The sequence below is a fragment of the Trematomus bernacchii genome, unplaced genomic scaffold, assembly GCF_902827165.1.
Source record: "Trematomus bernacchii unplaced genomic scaffold, fTreBer1.1, whole genome shotgun sequence".
Taxonomy (NCBI): domain Eukaryota; kingdom Metazoa; phylum Chordata; class Actinopteri; order Perciformes; family Nototheniidae; genus Trematomus; species Trematomus bernacchii.
In genome coordinates, this window is record NW_022987313.1 from 7,812,712 (window position 1) to 7,832,414 (window position 19,703).

General features: G+C 44.0%; 1 protein-coding gene across 3 annotated transcripts; it reads left to right on the forward strand.

Annotated features, from left to right (window-relative positions):
• Positions 1-23: 23 nt before the first annotated feature.
• Positions 24-19,696, forward strand: rtn1a (reticulon 1a). Of its 3 annotated transcripts, XM_034152646.1 has the most exons (9): positions 24-592; positions 7,583-8,287; positions 8,890-9,546; positions 17,032-17,239; positions 17,334-17,472; positions 17,625-17,694; positions 17,993-18,039; positions 18,132-18,190; positions 18,852-19,696. In XM_034152646.1, exons 1-9 carry the CDS (start codon positions 367-369, stop codon positions 18,892-18,894), a joined length of 2,154 nt encoding a protein of 717 aa, XP_034008537.1. In that variant the 5' UTR covers positions 24-366; the 3' UTR covers positions 18,895-19,696. The 3 variants fall into 3 exon arrangements, with proteins under 3 accessions (XP_034008537.1, XP_034008610.1, XP_034008666.1); XM_034152719.1 differs by lacking the exons at positions 24-592; positions 7,583-8,287; positions 8,890-9,546 and adding an exon at positions 11,737-12,083 and having other exon boundaries at positions 18,852-19,279; XM_034152775.1 differs by lacking the exons at positions 24-592; positions 7,583-8,287; positions 8,890-9,546 and adding an exon at positions 15,255-15,282 and having other exon boundaries at positions 18,852-19,279.
• Positions 19,697-19,703: the final 7 nt, after the last annotated feature.

Below are 19,703 nucleotides of genomic sequence, written 5' to 3' on the forward strand. Positions count from 1 at the left end.
ATACCGAAAATGCCCTTTTTCATATTTGACTCTGTCCCAAATAAAGTGCCAACCCTGAAGCCTAGCGGACACCATGACGTCACCGTTAGATCAGTGAACTAAAACAATCACCCTCGCTCCTCTCCTCTTTGCTCCCCGACCGACCGCACCGTCTCCTCTGTGGCGTCTACAAACACTTTAATCAGGCTCTCTCAGTTGACAGACTCCAGCCAGCTAAGAGCTGCATTTTTAACTGTGTCTCCGTCAGCCATTCTAGCGCAGAGGGACACCGCCGCTCATTTACAGGAACAGCCGGTAGAGAAGGAGAAGAAGAAGAAGCAGCTTTGTAGCTAGTATATATTTTGTCCAATAACAGGAAGAAAAAGCATGTCTGCTCAGCCCGGTGAGGAGCTAGGCTCGGATGGGAGGTGGTTTGGAGATGACTATGAGAGGAATGGCCTCTTTGGGAACACACCGACCCGGTTCGACGACCTACGTGACGAATTCAAGCCGAGAGGCGGCGAGGTGGCGGGCGACCTGGATCAACAATTTCATCCTTTCCACCAGGACGACGGGAAAAGGCCTCCCGTTGCTATGGAAACTGCCTCTACAGGTAAAGCAAACTGTTATTGTCGTTAAGTATCAATACTAAGTGACTAATAGTAGCCTATTTCATCCCCGTTATGTTTAATTTCGCAAGCTTTTAGCTAACAAAACCCCGGTATATAGGGTGTAAATAGACATGCAGCCGAGTCCATTTGTCACAGACCGAGCGTTACGACAGAAGGCCTGTCTATCGGCCGAGTTAAAACTTCTGGGCTTGAAAACACAAAAGATACAAGCGCGACATAGATAGGGTGATTGTGAAGCAGTTGTCACGGCAGTGATGGTGAAGGGAATGATATAGGACGTCTTCAAAACTATTCAGATAGCCATGAGACCTAATTAATTTTTCCTGTTGTTTTCCCCAATAGTACACACAGTTCTCTGGTTGGTGAGAGTCTGTAGGGAGGATTCAGATGGGATGCAACATGCATTAACAAATAGCCTGTTGAACTTTAAGGCCTATGGATGTTCACTGTGTACCAGCTCCCACATAGGCCTGCATAATAATAGACTTGCATTCTTGATAGTGTTGGGGTAGAGGGATGATACATATAAAAAGCATCCAGCTGTATTAACAAGTTACCTGCATGGTGACAGGATTCATACATTCCTGTTTTGTTATTGTTGATGGTATACCTATATTATTGGATGCTGAAGGTAGTGTATTTTGTGGAAACATCATGCAGACCTAAGTCCGTCACTCTCCTCACAGCTTGGCTAATGTTGCTATTTTTAATCCTGAAGGAACAGGACTCACTATTCGCTTGGCTCGCAAAACTAGAGCCCTGTACTTTCATTCACGAATTCACTGAAAAATTCATGAGATGATGTTTAAAAAAAAAGAAAAGCTGCCGAGTTTCCTCTTTTTGCTGCTCAGACGTTCTCATTTATCTGGCTAGTGCTGGTCCGCAAAAGAAAAAAATACATGTTTTTTTTTTAATAAATCCGTTAAGTACAAGAGCATTTTTGAATGCATGATTTAGACTTTAATCCTTTGAAGCACAGTATTTAGCGTGAAAGTATAATCTAAATATGTAGATTGAAAAGTGTTGAAAAAAGGCATTGCAAAAATAACTTTGAAAAGCTAAATGCTATCCACTTCAAGCACAATGTGTATACAGTATGTGAGCAAATGAACTGCTTAGTCAATGCTTTGCCATGCTTTCTAGAAAAGAAAACAATGCACATGCTCTACTTTTACAACAGTGCGCCAGACAAGGTCCAGCTTGTGTAGGTAAAAACACAGAATATGTTTTGATTTCCACAAATGGAAAGAAAAGCTGTCTTGTATTAGTCGGACTCCAGCTGAACTGTCTCCATACCAGTGAAATAATTTCCTGTGTCACTTGAGTTCTTGGTGAGAACAGTGCAGATCTCATCACATCTAGCAGGGCAGACAGTTCCTCTACCAGACATGTGAGAGTCTATTCTGATCTTTGTCAAAGACACTCACTCCCTCTATAACAAACTTTCCTTCTCTGCTGTGCTTCTATCTAGATAATCGCATAATACTATTTTAAGTTTAAGAAACGTAAATAAATATATCTATTTTCACTGAAGGCAGTAAAAAGTGCTAACTGTGAAATAGTATCCCTTCAAGATGTCTAGAATTGCATCTCTACGTAATTGACCCATGCCTGTCCTGAATCATGTTCACAACAGTAATCTACCCGCAGGACGCGGACAATGCTGATTTCAGCTGTATTCAATGACCACAGGACAGAACCTTAGCCTTGGACAACACAGTGCAATGGACTCACAGTTTCCAATCCTGTGAAGGTTTTAAGAGGCATTCGAAATACATTTGTGGCAGATATTGCTGCATCATGATGAGGTCTAAGTAGTGTATTGTTAAAATCCCTTATTCTTATTGCCTCAGTGCCTGAAAGGTGTCCTGGACTTCTCGTTTTCAGCGTATCATCATCGACAAGGATGAGACAGCATATGTCTGGCTGGGCCTTTTCCATATCTGTCAGATAGAGAAAGCACTTAGTGGACTCCGCTGGACTGCATCAGCCAGCGCTGTGCATTTCGGCCTTTAGCTTCTTTTCCCAGGGGGCCAAGCAGTGCTAGGTCTTTTCAGACTAGATGATAAAGATGCAAGATAATACAGGGATGGAGGAGGAGGGAGGAGGGGGGGGGGGGGCAGCCTAATGGCAAGAGAGGCGAGGCAATGATAAATGGATGGACTCTAAGGGAAAAAACAGGAAATGCAAAGAACCGTCTTTAATAAATCTTTTATCACGTATCTGCCTCTGACAAACGCTCCGTGATGTCAGCTCCCAGGTGTGAGTCAGTGTCTCTGCATGTAAGCTATTTAAATGTGTTGTCCAGCACCTTACATAATTAAATAAGGCTTAAAGGTTGTACAGCGTGTCTGCTTTCCAGAATGATTTAGAGAGTTTATCCCATGTGTTACCTGCCAGGTTTCCAATCTCTTTTATCTTCATCTGTCTCCAGAAGCAATTAGCTAATGCTGAGTTATAAAAGGACAGATAAAGGAATGACAGACCAGGCCCAAAACGCTCCACTGCAGGGGACAATAAAGCATTAGTGCTTTCATTATATCAATAAATCATAAATTATGATGTCTTTTGATCCCCTGTGTTTACCCTGAAAACAATTCAAAGCCGGTATGTGAAATATGAGGCTATGTTTACGATCGTACTGCCCCAGTCCAGATGTCTAGCCTGTGCCCGGAGTAATCCCTGAGCGGAGTATTGCAAAACTGCTCACGGAATTAGACCCCCCATCAGCGTCGATGCTTTTAAAAAGGGTAGTCCATTTATCTTTTTTGTGTTTTATATTGAAGCCTGTGTATCGTGCCTTCCTGTGTCGTTACTCTTTAACGCCAAATTCTGTCTGCATCTAGAAAGTAAAATGCCGATCCAAAGTCACACTGAATTGACAGCTTTTACCCGAAGCAGACAGCATGCGGACAGTCTGGATCCTCCCACATCCTCTCCATTCATCCTTAAAGCTCTATCCAAGCAAGGGAAATACGATCAATACAGTGAAAGACAGGTACTGTACGTACCAACGCTTCAGTGTCTGAATGGGGGCAGATTAGCTTTAATTTAAACTGCCTCTACATTGATTTATCTTCAGCAAAAGCTGCTGGAACAACATTTGTCCTGTGTGGCCTTAAAATGATTTTTTTAGGAGTAGTGGATACAGTGACGTTGCTTACAGTAATTGTAGGTCCTCATTGTCTTGGATCAATGCAGCTCAGGGCTGTTCCCTCACCACAGCTGTTCTCCTATCGACCCCTGCTAGTAGTTTTGTTGCACCTCCTCTCTTAGTATAGACTGTTTTTGTGCTCTCCATTATCTTCTTCTTTAAAGAGGGATAGTAAGTGTCTAGTATTCATAAATGCCTGCAGCCAAGGATATTCTAATCAATACATTACAAACATAAATGTAATAACCAAAGCTTTTAAAGCTGGAGACCATCACCCGTTCGAAGTGGTGTTTCAGGCAAACTAAGTAAGGGAATTGATATAGGAATCTTATATTATACAACTCGTACAGAACACAATATGTACTTCAAAGTACTTTCAAACCACATATTTATAGGAAAATGTCGGAATGAATTGTAACAAATGGGGCACCCCATGTATCAAGGGCGAGTCCTTACCGCAGCGACTCGGGTTTGATTCCATTCTGTGCCTTTTGCATGTCATCCTGCCTCTCTTTCTCCCCTGCCTGTCCTGTCTCTCTGCAGGCTGTCACTGTCCAATAAAACAAAAATGCCCAAAAAATGTCTACAATAAATAACAGGAGAATGAACATTGTTACTTTTGGTCAAGCCTGTATTCTGTGCTAATACTGGGTGTTTTTTGTGTTTTTTCTTTCCCCTCGAAGGCTTCCTCCAAGGTGTATTTACGCCTTATTGAAATGTCAATGTACATTATCTACAAAGCCATTTCTGTTATTACCATTCCGAACACAGTACGGCACAGTTTCCAATAAACAGGGCAGTGTATACCTAAAATAATAATGCTGAGCATATGAATTACCATTAAAGAAACACGACGGCTTTGAAAGAAGAGCACAGTAGGCGTGTTGATGGATTGATTTCCACAAGGTCATGGAGAGAAAGAGAACTCCTGAAAGATAACACCACAGTGGAGAGGGTCAGGGACAGAGTGACTGAATCATTACAGAGCAGTACATTAACAGATGTTTCAAAGTTAAGTTGAGCTAGTGATGAAATTAATGATGGTGTGTGCTTGGACAACACCGACGGACCAAAAAGGTTCCCTGAGAAGTCAGCAGCTATACCCACTCAATGGAATTTAGCCTTGGGCTTTTATTGTGTTATCCCAACTGTTCCTTCAATGTAAGCACTCTGGCTGTGCTGGTGCTTATTTTAATTGGGCAAACTAAATATGTTCTTGCACTTGACTCCAGACTCTCAAATGAGAGGATACACTGCTGTTATTTGCCTAATATAACTATTTTTGGGATATTTGGAAAAACAAAACATTAGTAGACATCATGTTTTTATGTGTCTAGTGTTGATGGCCATGTTATAAAGACTAAAGGATTATGGTTGAGTTGAAACAATCATGGATAAATTAAACAACAATGAGAATAAACCCTATCGAGACTACCATGCACAGCTGTTTGCGCACATTTTATTCAACATCCCTTTCTGTTCATATTGGTTTATTCATTTTATTCCACATTGCATAACTGCAGTGGATCAGTGAGGGTCTTCAAGGGAGTAAACCCTGCCGCACACTGAGCCCCACATGCAGCTCAGTAAACCCTTCATTTCAAAGTGCTAATGTATTCATTTTGTAACCCTGGCTCTTTTGATATTGTCTTTGCTCACATGTTTTTGTCTGTAGCCTGATAATTAGGAGCCTATGCCTTGGCGTAGAACAGATTGTCAGGCTGCATTAGTTTCGGGGCTGCACAGAGGACAACAAAAGGACTGCCCCTTCATAGCACATCCACCAGGACTTATTTATTCAACTGCACCATCCTTTCAGTGACATGATTATGTTTTGTGGCTACAGTGTGAGTTGAGAATTCCTCTGTTGTCATGTCCAATCCCATCTGAGTGCAGCAGACCATTTCTTTCAGCCTTCTGGGTATTTTCTTAGAGTCTGGGTGCCATAGGCCATATCAGCAGATTCAAAACGCCCTCAATCTCTGCACACCAACTTCCGCAAGTAGCTGCCCAGAACGGCTGCCCTCGAGCCCCGGCCTCTTTGTGTTACAGATGCCTTACGCAACCGCTGCTGACTTTATCTGTTGGTACGTTGAATAGGTTGATATAAAGGGAGGGGGTGTGTGGCCTTGCTGGCTATTCACAGCTGCAGAGATCACCTCTCTTCACAGTTTGTAGTGGCCTGAGTGCTTCCCACAACAGTTGGTATTTTTACTTTGAATAAGTGACAGTGAATGTAAGATTATAATGGTGTTGCAAGGGTGATGGCTGATGGGACCTATACGATGATAGTACACTAAGAGGATTAACATTGCTTCCAACAGCAGTACATCAAGGGCATTCGTGTCCCTGAACTGAACTTGGCCCCACAGATGTGTCTGTCCATACTGCAAACAGCTGGGATGTTAACCTACAAGACATTTAAGTCTATTAGATACAAAATAATCTGAAGCTCAAGAGCCTGCTTTGCTTTTCTTCCATGTCACGTCAGCCCTCCCCCTGAGTCCCAGCATGGGTGTGTAGTGTTTACGCCATTGTACTGCGGTATGATGTATTGTTAATGACTGTGGCAGCAGCAGAAGGAAGGACAGCAGAAGGAAAGGGTGGTGGGGCTTTTTAGAGGAAGTGAAGGAAGGGAAGGGAAGGGACGTCCTGACCTGTTGGGTCTTCTGTCAGTCAGTCCGCATCCTCCAGAGCTAACCCTGAGGCTGATTTTTTAAATCGTCCCCCCCCCCCCCCCATCCAGCCCAGCAGCTGGACTCAGCCTATAAATAGTACCACCGCTGCCCTGAGAAAGAAGGACTAGAGAGCAGGAGAAGGAGCTCCGTACGTGTTAGTATAAACTCTGACTTGTACACAGCACAACAAAAACGTAAGCATCAGATAGGTGGTGCTGTACTTCATAGTTTGTGTTTATTATTGTGTACTTATGTATAAACATGAGACAGTGTGTATTTGTTAGTGGAGTTGAATTACTTAAAGACATGAAGCCAAACATCTGAATACTTGACCTCGACTTATTTAGAACAACATTCCTATCAAGTCTGCCACTTCCTGTTTTGCAAGTCATATGTAATCTGAGCATCCTTTACGCCTCCCTGCAGAACTGTAACAAATTATTCAGTGAGAGGTTGAGCGATATTTTACAGCAGACCACTTACAAATTCAGAGCTAACAACTGCCGGTTTTTAATCCTTACTTCAGGTTTAAACACTTAATTAGCACTATTGTTGCATCACAGTAATTGTATTTATTAGAGTGTTGCATACTGTATTTAGCGAGCTGTGTTTTAGAATATCTATTCTATACATTCATCATGGAAGAGATTTGTCCACATATAGAGTAGCCTAGCTTAAGCCATTTACATTTTAAAGAGGCTAGCCTGCACATGCAGTAGTTTGTTAATATAGTATGTGTCTGTTTGTCTTTGTTACACTAATTTGTCTGGGGAGATGCAGGATAAGGGAATACAGAGCAGAGATGAGACTACAGAAAACTCTTTGCCTGCAGGACTTAGAACAGACTCTGGTTGTGGCACTGTGTTTTTCTGGGGTCTGAACAATCCCCCTTTGTCCCACACTGGGTACAAGAACCCTCTGTTACTGCTGCCTCACTGATCTTCACAGCCGAGCACCCCCCCCCCCCCCCCCCCCCCCCCCCCCCCCCCCGCCACAGCCCCTCTCCCTGGCAGCAGTGGATGTGAAGCATAGACTTCTTCAACTGGATGATTTCATTTGATCGTGTAACTGTTGTTCTTCCTTATCAGTTCCCTGTGTGTAACCTCACTGCTTTTATATGGTCATGTTGTTCTCTGTAGATGACCCCATGACTGGCCTGTTCAGGAAGCCTATGAATGATGACGGTGATGTCTACACTTCCCTGACGTCAAATCAGAGTCGAGAAGCCTCCTACCTGTCTGATGACCTAAAGCCCACCAAGCCCTCCCCCGGCTCCTCTGACCTGGACCCCTTCTCCAGCGACAACTACAGCTTCAGCTCCAACACCAAGATGACCTCCAGCCTGGTTGATGACATGCCAAAGTCTATGTTCGGCTCTGATAAGACGGAGTCCTACAACTACATGGACATCACCCACGGAGATGAACGCCGCGACCAGCAAAGCCTGGTGGACACGGGCTCATCTGGTCGCGACTCATTGGTCAGCTACATGGATAAAAACCTTGGAAGAGATGAAGATGACGAGGAAGAAGAGGAGAACCTAGGGTCAGCACTGGGCTCCCAGTCTTTCCCCTACGTCGAGGAGCCATCTGATGAGGAGTTGTCAGACTACCGCTCCTACCGAAACCTTGGTGGCACCCCGCAGACGGCCAGCCCGGTGAAGATCACGCTGACCGAGTCCCAGCCCCCGACCGCCAAGGCAGAGCCGCAGCAGAAAGCCCCCCCGGTCAGCGCGTCTGAGCGTGAAAACGTCCTCAGTGTGGGCTTACAGGGGGTTCCCACTGTGACGCTGTCTGAGCCCGAGGATGACAGCCCTGCTTCCACTCCCAACACCTCACCAACACGTAGGCACAGCATACACACAAACACCTGTCACATAGAAGATGGTGATGTAGATAAAATACCTCATAATGGTATATGTCATTTAAGATTGCAGTACTAGTTTAAATAATTATTATTGGTCTATGGAAAATCAATTAGGAAGCTGTTTATGGATAGAGTAATCAGATTCAAATGCATGTGTTTGTCTAATTAAGTGAATTAAAAACCTTGTAAATCAAGAAACTACTTCATTTAGATTATGTTGATGCCATTCTTAAGATGAATAGAATCAGTTCTACTTTACAACTTTTCTCAAGTGGCCTAAGTAGCCAAATAGTAGCAAAAGTAGCGTCATAAATCCGGCAAACTGACTAAGTATTGGCAGTTGTACAACAACTATTTAAAGTTAATGTTAACATTAGCTATTATTGGTCATCATAAGCTAACTTTGTGAGGTTGGAACAGGAACACTGAATTGAGAAAGTAAACATTTGATTTGTGATAGGAAGATTGTGTTATTTCTTCTTAAAAGTGACATAGAATAGCTTGAAGTTTTAATGCGTATGTCTGAATGTGTAATGTGAATGAAGATCTGAAAGTCCCCTCTGCATTTCCTTTTGAACAGAGAAAGATTTTCCTTCCCATGACATGACCGCTTCCAAAAACAGCCCCAGCACTAAGGCCGGCAGCAGGGAGCAGGATGGCAGCAGCGCAGAGTCTGGAGACTCAGAGATAGAGCTGGTGTCTGAGGAGCCTCCAAAGGCCGCTAGCAACCCATTTTCCCAGCCGCCTAAAAGCAAGAGCCCCGTCAGCCAGCCTAACAACCCCTTCGACAATCCCCCGGTCGCTAAGGGTGCTTTCGGCCAAGCAGGCAACCACGCTCCACCCACTAGCTACAGCATTCTGAGGGAGGAGAGAGAGGCAGAGCTCGACAGTGATCTGTTCATTGAGTCTGCGTCTGAAGAGAGCCCGAAGAGAGAGCAGGGCTTCAGTGGCCCCAAACAGGGAGCCAGCCCCCCCTCCCCCCTGGTGCCCAGTGCCGCCCCTCCCCGCAGTCCGGCTGAGGCTGTAGCTGCCGAGCCCCTGATCCCTGAAAAAGTGAAGACCCCAGTGAAAACAGAGGAGGATCGCCCCAGCAAGCCCAAGCCACCCACTGCTGCCGTGCCCCCAGAGGTGAGAACAGAGAAGCCCCCCCAGGACGACATGCACAGCGACCAGGGCAAAGGAGACCTGGGGAAGCCCGCCGCCTCACCCCCCCTGCAGGGCTTCAATAAACAAAAAGGTCAGTCGGAATTATCTTGATTTTCTAAAACACTTTTCACATATTGGTAATACTTCTAAGTGGAAGAAAAAGGATTTTACAAAATGTGTCTGTAATCTTTTCATTGTTGCAGTGGTTTCACCTTGGCTTAAAATCTCCAGTATTGGCTTTCCAGAAATAGTGCTGTGGAACAGGTAGCGTTGCGTATGCTGATGTGCCTTCATGCTCAAATGGAACAGCAATCGCATGGCATACCTTTCCCATTATATAAGGGGCTAAAAACAGTTTGAAAGCATATTTTCTAATCAAATGACTGACGCTGGTAGTGTTTGTTTACCTCCCGGTAGCTACCTGCATGGTGTGCATTGACCTTGTTTTGTTGACAGGGCTGAGAAGGTAAACAGCATTGCTCAGAGAGATGGGATGTTCCGGGGTTTCTGCTCCTGGGTGGGTGGGAACTAAATGTTGTACTTTCCTGAAGTCTGCTGCCACCTGGTGGTACATTTGAGAGAGAAATAAGCAGGGTGAGGATGCATTGAATCACATTTATCACAATGCATGACGACTGAAGCTCAACTGCCAACATATCTAACCCTTCAACTATATTCTGTGTTTTCATAAAAAAAAAGCTCAAAGCATGATTAATCAAATTGCATATGTTGGAAAAAAAACTGCGTTCTGCATCTTGACAGGTTCCTTACATAACACGTGGTCAGACAGGCTAGTCGTAGTCAGCAGGAGTCTATGCTGTGCACATTTTCATATGTTGACTAGTACTGTCTGTTGTCTCTGCCCTTGTAGACAGAGGGTTTACATAATACTATGATGTCAAAACTGGGGCACACTCCTACTGAGGGGCTGCGGGGGCTTCTCTTGCATTTGACTTTGTTTTCGAGCTGAGAACATCTTAATGGATGTCACTTGATTTTGGTTTCCTAAAACTAACATCTACTGATGCACCCTGGTCAAGGAGAATGTGATGATTGATTCAGTTACACATTTACAATGTAAATAATTTAGAGCTGGTGTGATTACATAGTAAATAAAGAGGCATTCCTTGATTTGTTTACTCGGACTGTGAGAAGCTTCTGGAAACTGTAAAAAGCAGGTCACCTGTATTTTCTCCACCACTAGAGGGCGCACTGTGCCTTTGTTATGGATGCTATGTTGAAGACCATCCAATATTGTTTTTATCAGTCCGAGCTCTTCCATGCCAGTTGCCATAGCAACAGTGATGGGAGAGCGTGTTCAGTCTGGTTCAGGGAAATCTTTTTTTCTGTCGTTCTTCTTGGTTGCTTTTGGCATTGAAGTCTGTCATGGCTGCAGTGAGCAGAAGGTGTGAGGTGTGGCTGTCTGCCGGGCTGAGGGTGGGGGGGCTAGAGGACAGGATTATTGGCTTTGATTGGATTGAAAAATGACGTAAACTATAAAGGAATCGTTCTGCTGTTCTGATTTTTTTTGTAATTCTTTTTTTAAGCATCCTACACTGCCCGGTCTCTTTACAGATCAGTTTGAATAAAAAAACAGAACATCATAAATCACCAACACACCCTGAGAATACTAAACCATGAACATTGTGCTGTAATGCCCGGGGTCTCTCAATATGAATAATTAAAGTACAAGCACTTTGTCTCTTCAATTAACATTGAGTCATAGTGGAAACAGCTATTTCAATCTTTGGCTACAACCTTAAACAGTATCCTGTGCAAAAACAAAGAACAACAAAGCTGGAAGTGTTCCATATCTTTCCTTAGCAACATGGCCGCAAGTCTGGCTATTTTCAACTGTAAAACATGACATTGGATTATTAAAACGGTTCTTTTTAAGTTGTACAGAATGCGCTAACATGCCATATTCAAAGCCTATTTCCTTAATTGCAACATTAATAAATAAGGATCTATTGTGAAAAAACCTAACAAGCTATTAGGGAAGCCACATCGGCATGCTTGAAGGTATATGACAAGCGTATGTGGGGTAACCCTCCCACTGCTTGTACCCCGCTATCACCAGTCTGTTGGATGCTGTTAGAGCTTTTATTGTTAAAGCTAGTTTACCTTCCCTTTAAAGAACAAGAGCTTAGACTCCGACCATCACCACCCACCCGCTCACCCCCTCACCCCCTGAGGCTCTTAATCATTGCATGGATGGTTTGCTGCAGCAGCGACTGTGGTGTGGTGTTTACAATTTGAACCCCCTCCCCCAGCACGCACGCACATACACACATACGCACTTTCCCCGCTCCTTCTTTTCTAGCCAACGCTGCTCCACAGCATCAGTCTGTGAGCTCCGCGAGCCGGCTGCACCTTGGAAACCTTTCCTCCCTCCCTCCCTTCCTCCCTCTGTCATCTCAGCCTATCTCCAGCATCCTTTTTTTGCGACCATTCATGCCTTTCTGGGATGAGTGAGTGAGTCGGTGCTACTGAAGAGGGAGACAAAGAAGAACACGGAGACCATATAGAGAGAGAAAAAGAGAACAGGGACATAACTGATCACCAGCATGCAGGCCACTGCAGACGTAACGAAGAAGGAGAGCGCCTGGAGCGGCTGGAAGGGCCAGGGTACTGATGTGTTTACTGTGATTTACCCATGAGTCCGTCTGTGTTTGTGAGAGATCTCTGCATGTGGGTTAAATATTCATGACACTGTAGCAGTGCATTCTTGAACGCGTGTGTGTGTGCTTTGCATGTGTACATCATGTCATCTAAATGTGTATTTGGAAATGTAACATCAGGGTTATTATGCACCTCCACGAGGTCACGCCCTGATGACAAATTATTTTTATTGCTGGATGTGTGTGAGACAATAAAAAAAAGAAGGGTGGGGCGAGACGCTGGTTGGTGTTTTGGAAAATAAGTGCATGCCCACCAGTGTGCTTAGAACCATCTGTTTTGGGTGCATGTTAATATGATGCCAGCGTTGTGCTGTGGACTAAGGCGTGTCATTGTCATCGCCCTCCCCGCTCTGCACCGCGCAGGGGAGCTGTTTTTTTATGGCGTATGCTCTGTTTTTGTGTAGCGAGGCAGTCGGGGTATCAGGACGGCAGTGACAGACTGTCTCCATGGTAACCAGGGCACACCCATCCTGATTACATCAGCCCTATCTCCTCGGCTGCCATGGCACCTTGCAGAGCGGGCCCGGAGGAGAGCATCCTCCGTCTGTTTCCGTAGCATGGAGGGCTCGTAGAGGGGCCCTCGCAGAAAATGGCGTCCTTTCCACCACACAGGCTGTGGTTTATTATCTGCCATCTTTTTAGGTTTAGCTCAGCAGTACAAATGCAAAACATAGGTCCGCTTATTGTCTCAACACAGGCCGCAACAGTCACTGATCGTGGATGTGCAGCTCTGTAAAAATAACCTTTCTGACAAACCTCCATTTGTCATTATTCTACTGAGTCATGCATTTTGCATTTGATTTGTCCGAGACTGGGTAACATGATCCTATCTGATGGGATCCGTACACAACATACAGACGCATCAAATTAAGCTGAGTCAGTAGGCACAGCAAAGGATAAGAATTGATTTATTTGCTGCAGTAGAATGTTAGCACATCAGCTTGAAGCTGAAGGCATTTTTATGTTTAGTCATTCTCATTGCACATGCACAGTACTGACTCACTGCCAACAAGCTAGCAGCTTCTCTCCTCAGGCTGAACTCATGCTACACAATCCACCACAAAAAAGTGGTTCTGTATTATCTAAGTAACACAATGGGATTTTCTGGACCATGATATTATCATTATTTTCTTAAAAATATTTCTTAAACAATGATGCAGACAAGTTTAAAATGTAGAAAAATCAAACAGGACTCAAGATGACACAGCAGTCCGGTTTCTGATGCCAAACCCGGACTGTGTGTGTCTCCTAATCAAGTGGCTACCTTTATCAAATACATATATATTCTTTAATATACGGAATAATGTGTCACAAAGCGACACAGATTACAAGATGAAGAATATATGTTTTACTTTATAAAAAAAATAAAGCAGCTACAGAACCAGTTTAACCATATTGTATGTTTTAGTTTCGTTAAGTACATATTTACTGGTGTCTTCAACTTTGTGTTTTGAGGAAGACTGAATTTAAATTTGACGGCCGTTCAAAAACAAAGTTTGATTGTTATCTGGCATAATGCAGGACTTACTCACTGTTTGTGTTATGATGTTTAAATGTATTCAAATACGTTTCATGATATGGAGAGGTCTGAGAGAAGAATCAAACCTTGAAACCCACTCAGGGTTTGATGCTTGACATTTTTCAGAGTTTCTGTTAACTGTCCCCATTGGTTGATTTCTGTTGGACATTTGCTGAGTTATCTCTGTCTACATTAGCTCTGGCAGATGTCTATGCATCAAATCAGAAATTCCTACAATAACAAAATCCTACTAACAAAACAGACGGAAACATAATCGTCACGAGGCCTCCACATCTAAACGTATCGTCCCTGAGTTACAGTTCCAAGTCTGAGACCTGAATCTCATCTGTAGACAGCAGAAGGCTTTTTACGTGTTTCACTCTGACGGCTGGTTTTTGAGGCCACGAGGATGTCTTCAGTGATCTAATGAGGTCAGGCTAAACTAGTTTCACTACAGAAAAGAGGGAGGGGGAATCATATTATTGTCACTGCTGGTTATCATTTGCTCTGGTTTTTACTCGGTGCAGGCCAATGTGTTTAATACCAAGAGTCAAATGAAGAAACAGAGCTTGTCATTTGTACTTCCTCTGTACTCTAGTTCAACATCCTAAGATTTAACTGTCACCCATGCAGTTCAGTTTTTGCTACTGTCAAAACTAAATGTTCTATATTTGGAGCATGCGTTAATATAAAGATCATCAATTTTCACGCCAACTGTCATCTAATGTGAACCAGCTGCACTCATTAAAAGGCATTTTTATTCTCATCTTTTACTCTACTGAAATCTGTAAAGATCAGAGGTTGTAATGTGACTCGACTCTTTATAGACACAGTCTTTCTCATTTTCTTGACACAGACTTGACAACTAACTGGCTTTGTGTTGAACCTGCCATTGTCCTTTTGTGCTGCACAATAAAGGGAGAGGCTGTGTTCCTGTGTCGGCCTGTAGACACATTATGTGCTGCCGATTCCCCAGACTCGGAGCAAATGAATTTTGCCTTGTTCCCGAAGGGGGGCTCTTTCCCTCCCTCCCTCCCTGTCCCCTCCACTTGCAGCCCCTCCCTTCCTGCCTCTCATCATCTCTCAGCGAGCGGTGGAGAGAAAATGGAGCATGGTAACTATGGTAACTGCATCAGGCAGGTGCTCAGCAGTTCCTCGCCACTGAAGCATTTTAATGGAGGAGTAAAATAATGATTACAGTCTGTGCGGGTGATTAGCACACAATGTTACTGTAATTGCCTCATCTTTAGCTGCTGAAGGTCTAAAATGCTAATTAAAAAGGACTTTTCATTTTACATTTTGATTCACTGTCTTTTATTTTAGTCGCTGGCTGGCATTCTTTGTCAGCGGGGCTGCGCTTTAAAGCCTGAGCATAAAAGAGCTCAGAGAGAGAGACAGTGTTTGCATGTGTGTGTTATGTGTGCTGGATTGCAATGTGATTCTTTGGCAACCGCACCCCATAGACGCCACCCCCCCTCCTCAGTCCCCCTGCGCAGGCCGATGCTGATTTGCTGGTGTGGCTGTGGCCCCTCCTCCCCTGTGCAGGGGGGACTCCCCCTCCACTGCTCTCCTTTTGTCCGTGGATAAAGCAGCTGCCTCTTTCCCTGTTCAGCCATGGGAGCCGCAGGTCAGTACATGCTTCTACTGCACTAGATAAAGCTTTCTCAGTCTGCAGCACATCACCAGGCACCTACACCTGTCTCTGTAGCAGAGCCGTCTGATGTCGATGTGTCTGTGTGTTCTTACAGCTGCTGTGTGTGCTACCTGTGCCTGACTTTCTTTGTGTGTGTGCGTGCGTGCGTGTGCGTGTGTGTGTGTGTGCCTGTGTGCGTGCATGAGCGTTTGATCATCACATGGACATTTTGTCAGTGATGGCAGAAACAATGGCATCTGTGGGAAGTGGTGAATGTACAGCATAAGGATTTCTTTGCCTCACCATTTCTGAATGAGTCTTTGATTTGATGGGGGGGGGGGGGGGGGGGGGGGGGGGGCAAGGGGTTGATAGGTACTGTAAGTCACTATTGTTTTCTTAAGACAACACAGATCATACGTGTTATTTTACAGTACAGGGAGGATAGTTTGTGGGCAGCAGAGATTTTCTTAGTCACATTGTCTGCTCTTCTGACACCCGGCTTTTAGCCTTTTTGGCATCCATAGATGCCTTTTTAGTGGAGAGCAAAGATGGCGGTCATCACTATGCTGCTCACAGCTCCACGGCTAAAATTAGACAGGCAGGCGGTCAGCTTAGAGAGGAAGAGTAAAACCCCAAGAGACCTCAGCTGCGAATCTCTATTCTTCACGAGCACACAAGTTTACATTAACATACTGCCTCTCCTCGCCTCCTTACGCTACACAAAGGATTTCCAGGTGTTGGTAAAAACCCATGAATGGTTAACTGATAGTGCTGTCATACGGCTGCTGGTTCCACAGAGGTAAAACCAGCAGCCAACAGTTCTCATGGAAACGGGCCCATGTTTCCAGCCGACACAGACGAATGCCAGAGGAGCACCGGCTGTAATGGTACACTGGGCTAATCCTCAGTTATCACTTCACTCTCTCATCTCTGTTAGAGGCTTTGAATTACAGGCCCCGCCACCCAGAGAAAAACGAAGATGTTAGAATATAAAGGGAAATGGTGCAGTAAGACGCGTGAGCGCCTGCAGCAGGCATGTTGTGTAGCTTAACTCTTTGTTCCTGTACAAGTGACACGGGATCATTTCACTGCATTACTGAGACACTGCATTGAAGCTTTGTCATCCTTCCTCACTGACCACAGAGCTGTAGGTCACATTGAACCGTTATCTGTAAACTGCTGATAGTGCTTCTATGTCTGAGACTGCCTTCACAGCGCTATAGGTCAATCATTAATTCTGCAGTAGTAACCCTGCTGTAATACAGTTTCTTCTTCCTGGTTGCATAGATGTTTGTGTATGTTTAAGACCAGACCAGATGCCACCGACCATAAGTACACGTCAGACGTAAATAAGAGGTCTTTCTTTTCCGGAGTGTTGCAGCGGAGGGAGGCACCACTTGTTCGACAAGGGAGAGTCAGCTATTATCTTCTTCAGAGGTCGCTCTATATATAGGAGTAATGTAACTGAACCGACAAATTGTCACTTATCGCCACGTTCACAGCTCGATATAACCGAATGAAAGGCTAGGTTAGGAAGCTGGGTTAAATCAGGATCACGTGACAGCTGAGGATCTCTGAGGACATCAAGTTGTGAAGAGCTTCCAGATATTTGACCCAAATGTGTGGTGTGTAGTGCGCAGAATCCACTTAGGAACAGATACTTCTGTGGATAACCGGGCCTTCTTGTTGCAGGTCAGGTAACGCCTGGTCCTAACCCTGTTTCTCCTTCTTCTGTCCTTCCAGCGATTGACCTCCTCTACTGGAGGAATGTGAAGCAGTCGGGGGCCGTGTTCAGCAGCGTGCTCCTGCTCCTCTTCTCCCTGACCCAGTTCAGCATGGTCAGCGTCGGGGCCTACTTGGCCCTGGCAGCGCTCTCTGCCTCCATCAGCTTCAGGATCTACAAGTCTGTGCTGCAGGCTGTGCAGAAGACTGATGAGGGACATCCTTTCAAGTGAGTAGAGTAGGAGATTGTTGGATTTCATGAATAAGTCTATAGATTGTACTCACTGAAAGGTTTATATTCCCAACCCTGTATTTATTCCCAGATCCTACCTGGAGATGGAAATTGCTCTCTCCCAGGACCAGATTAGTAAATATGCTGACAAAATCCTGCTGTACTCCAACACCTGTATGAAGGAGCTCCGCAGGCTGTTCCTCGTACAAGACCTGATCGACTCCTTGAAGGTTTGCCTCAAACTTGCTAGTTTTGCTTCAAACTGCATCACAGTGTTACATCAGCTCTGCTACCCTTTATTAATGCGTTTCATGAAACAATCTGGTAGTTTATACGATTAGAAATGCAGCTTACAAAGAATAAATGTGGTATTTCATTTCAGTTTGCTGTTCTGATGTGGCTGCTGACCTACGTGGGCGCTCTCTTCAACGGCCTGACACTGCTCATCCTAGGTGAGGTCATCTCGACACACACAATCATTCGTCTTTTAGCCTTTTGTTACTTAGTTTAATAATCTTCAGAGCTATTTTATATTATACAATATATGTCATTAGTGAGAAGTACAGCATGTCCTTATTACTATGCCAGATCAAATGTACTTCATTGAACGTGTTTACTGCACTGCTGAACGTGCGCGTTATGTTTACTTTTCCAGTTTACATTAGATAAGTGTCAGGGTGTGCGCTGGAGGCCACCTTGCCCCACTGTAGGTCAGAATACTTTAACATGTCTCTCCCCATGCCTCTACAGCTGTGGTCTCCATGTTCACCATGCCTGTGGTCTATGAGAAGCATCAGGTAAGAATTTGAGCTTTATGATAACTGAAGTCAACCCTATTTAACAAAATGTTGTCCTGTATTTACACTCGTCCCTTTCCTTTTGTTTTCAGGCACAGATCGATCAGTATGTGGGATTAATACGGACCCAGGTCAACTCTGTGGTGGGAAAGTGAGTGTTTGCCATTAAGACATTTTCTTCACTTACGATATACAAACACATGTAGCTACAAGGCATAAGAAATCAATCAGAGCACCCTGTACACAAATAAAGTGAGACAAATAATCGAATATACCACTGACTTCCCTTTGTGACTTCACTCGCCTCCCCTCATTGGCCAGCAGATAAGAGTGCAGTTGTAATCGGAAGCTGCCAGGTTTCCAATATTGCACTGATATTAAAAGTTATTTCATATTTTACAAATTTGGTGCTGCCCTACAGTACTTCACTCACTTCATGAATGAACAGTGTCCACTATGAAGTCTGTTTACGATAAATAAAAAAAGGCTACTGATGCTAACAGGATGCTAAGGTTGTCATGGTGGATAAAGTGATCAGTTTAATACAAACACGGACTGGTTTATTATTTAACCGTGTTAACCAATTCGCTTAAAATGAGCTTTTAAAGGGTTAACAGATGCCAAAATGTATGCCTGTAGTTTGTTAAGGACTGACTACTGTCAATGTTCCTATTTTAGTCAAACTTGACACCCAGTTCCATAGACTACCATAAAAAGAGAGTACAAAAACTGCAGGCGGTATATTAATAAACTTAATCTAGAATAAACACCTTGTTAGACATGTGGTATTAAGGCTTGTTTTCTTTGTGTAGGATCCAAGCGAAGATCCCCGGGGCCAAGAGGAAGGAGGAGTAGAAGCGTCTGTCTCACCACGAAGCTGACAGTCAGCTCGGAGTCAGGCAGCTCGGTCACTGTTGAAGAGCCTGGTCGTCATCTGTGGGGCATAGTGCTAAGTCATCTTGGTGTTCTCTAAAAGCATCCACTGGAGAAACCGTCACCCTGTCTATAGCAGTCTTAACACTAACAGTCACACGTACATATCCTGTTTCTAGGTAGACAAGTACACAACTCGAAAACAAAAAAAGAAACTGACTTTTTTTGTGTTGCTTATTATTAAAGTGCATGAAGTCGAGCCTTGGGTAAATAATATTTGATATCTTTTGTGCAGTTTTTAAAATCACGCTACATTTTTGCTTTGCAGTGCCTACCGCAAACTGTATGGTCTGGCACAAAAGAAGCTAAATGCCCACAGACGTGCTCTGATGCCAATGTTAAAAACTGCTTCATGTTTCTGAGTTAGCAGACAGGGCTTCTCAGTATATGTCCATATATATATAAATAGCAAAAATGATTTCCTTTGGTGTTTCCAAGCACAACATAATTTAACAATATGCGTCTTAGATGTGGTAATCGTAGGGTTTTTGCTTTTGTATAACCATAAGGAACGACACACGCTCATGTTTAAGGTGCTGTTGTACAACTACTATGAAGACAAGGAGTATCTGGTGATATTTAGCTTGTTTGAATAACTGTCCAACTTTGTACTATGTTTGACTATACTCTGTAGTTCTTTAGACCCTGGACTCTTTAACTATTTGCACTTACACTATGTATTTAATTACAAGAATAAGAAAAATAAATGTACCTTGATGTAAAACATCTCC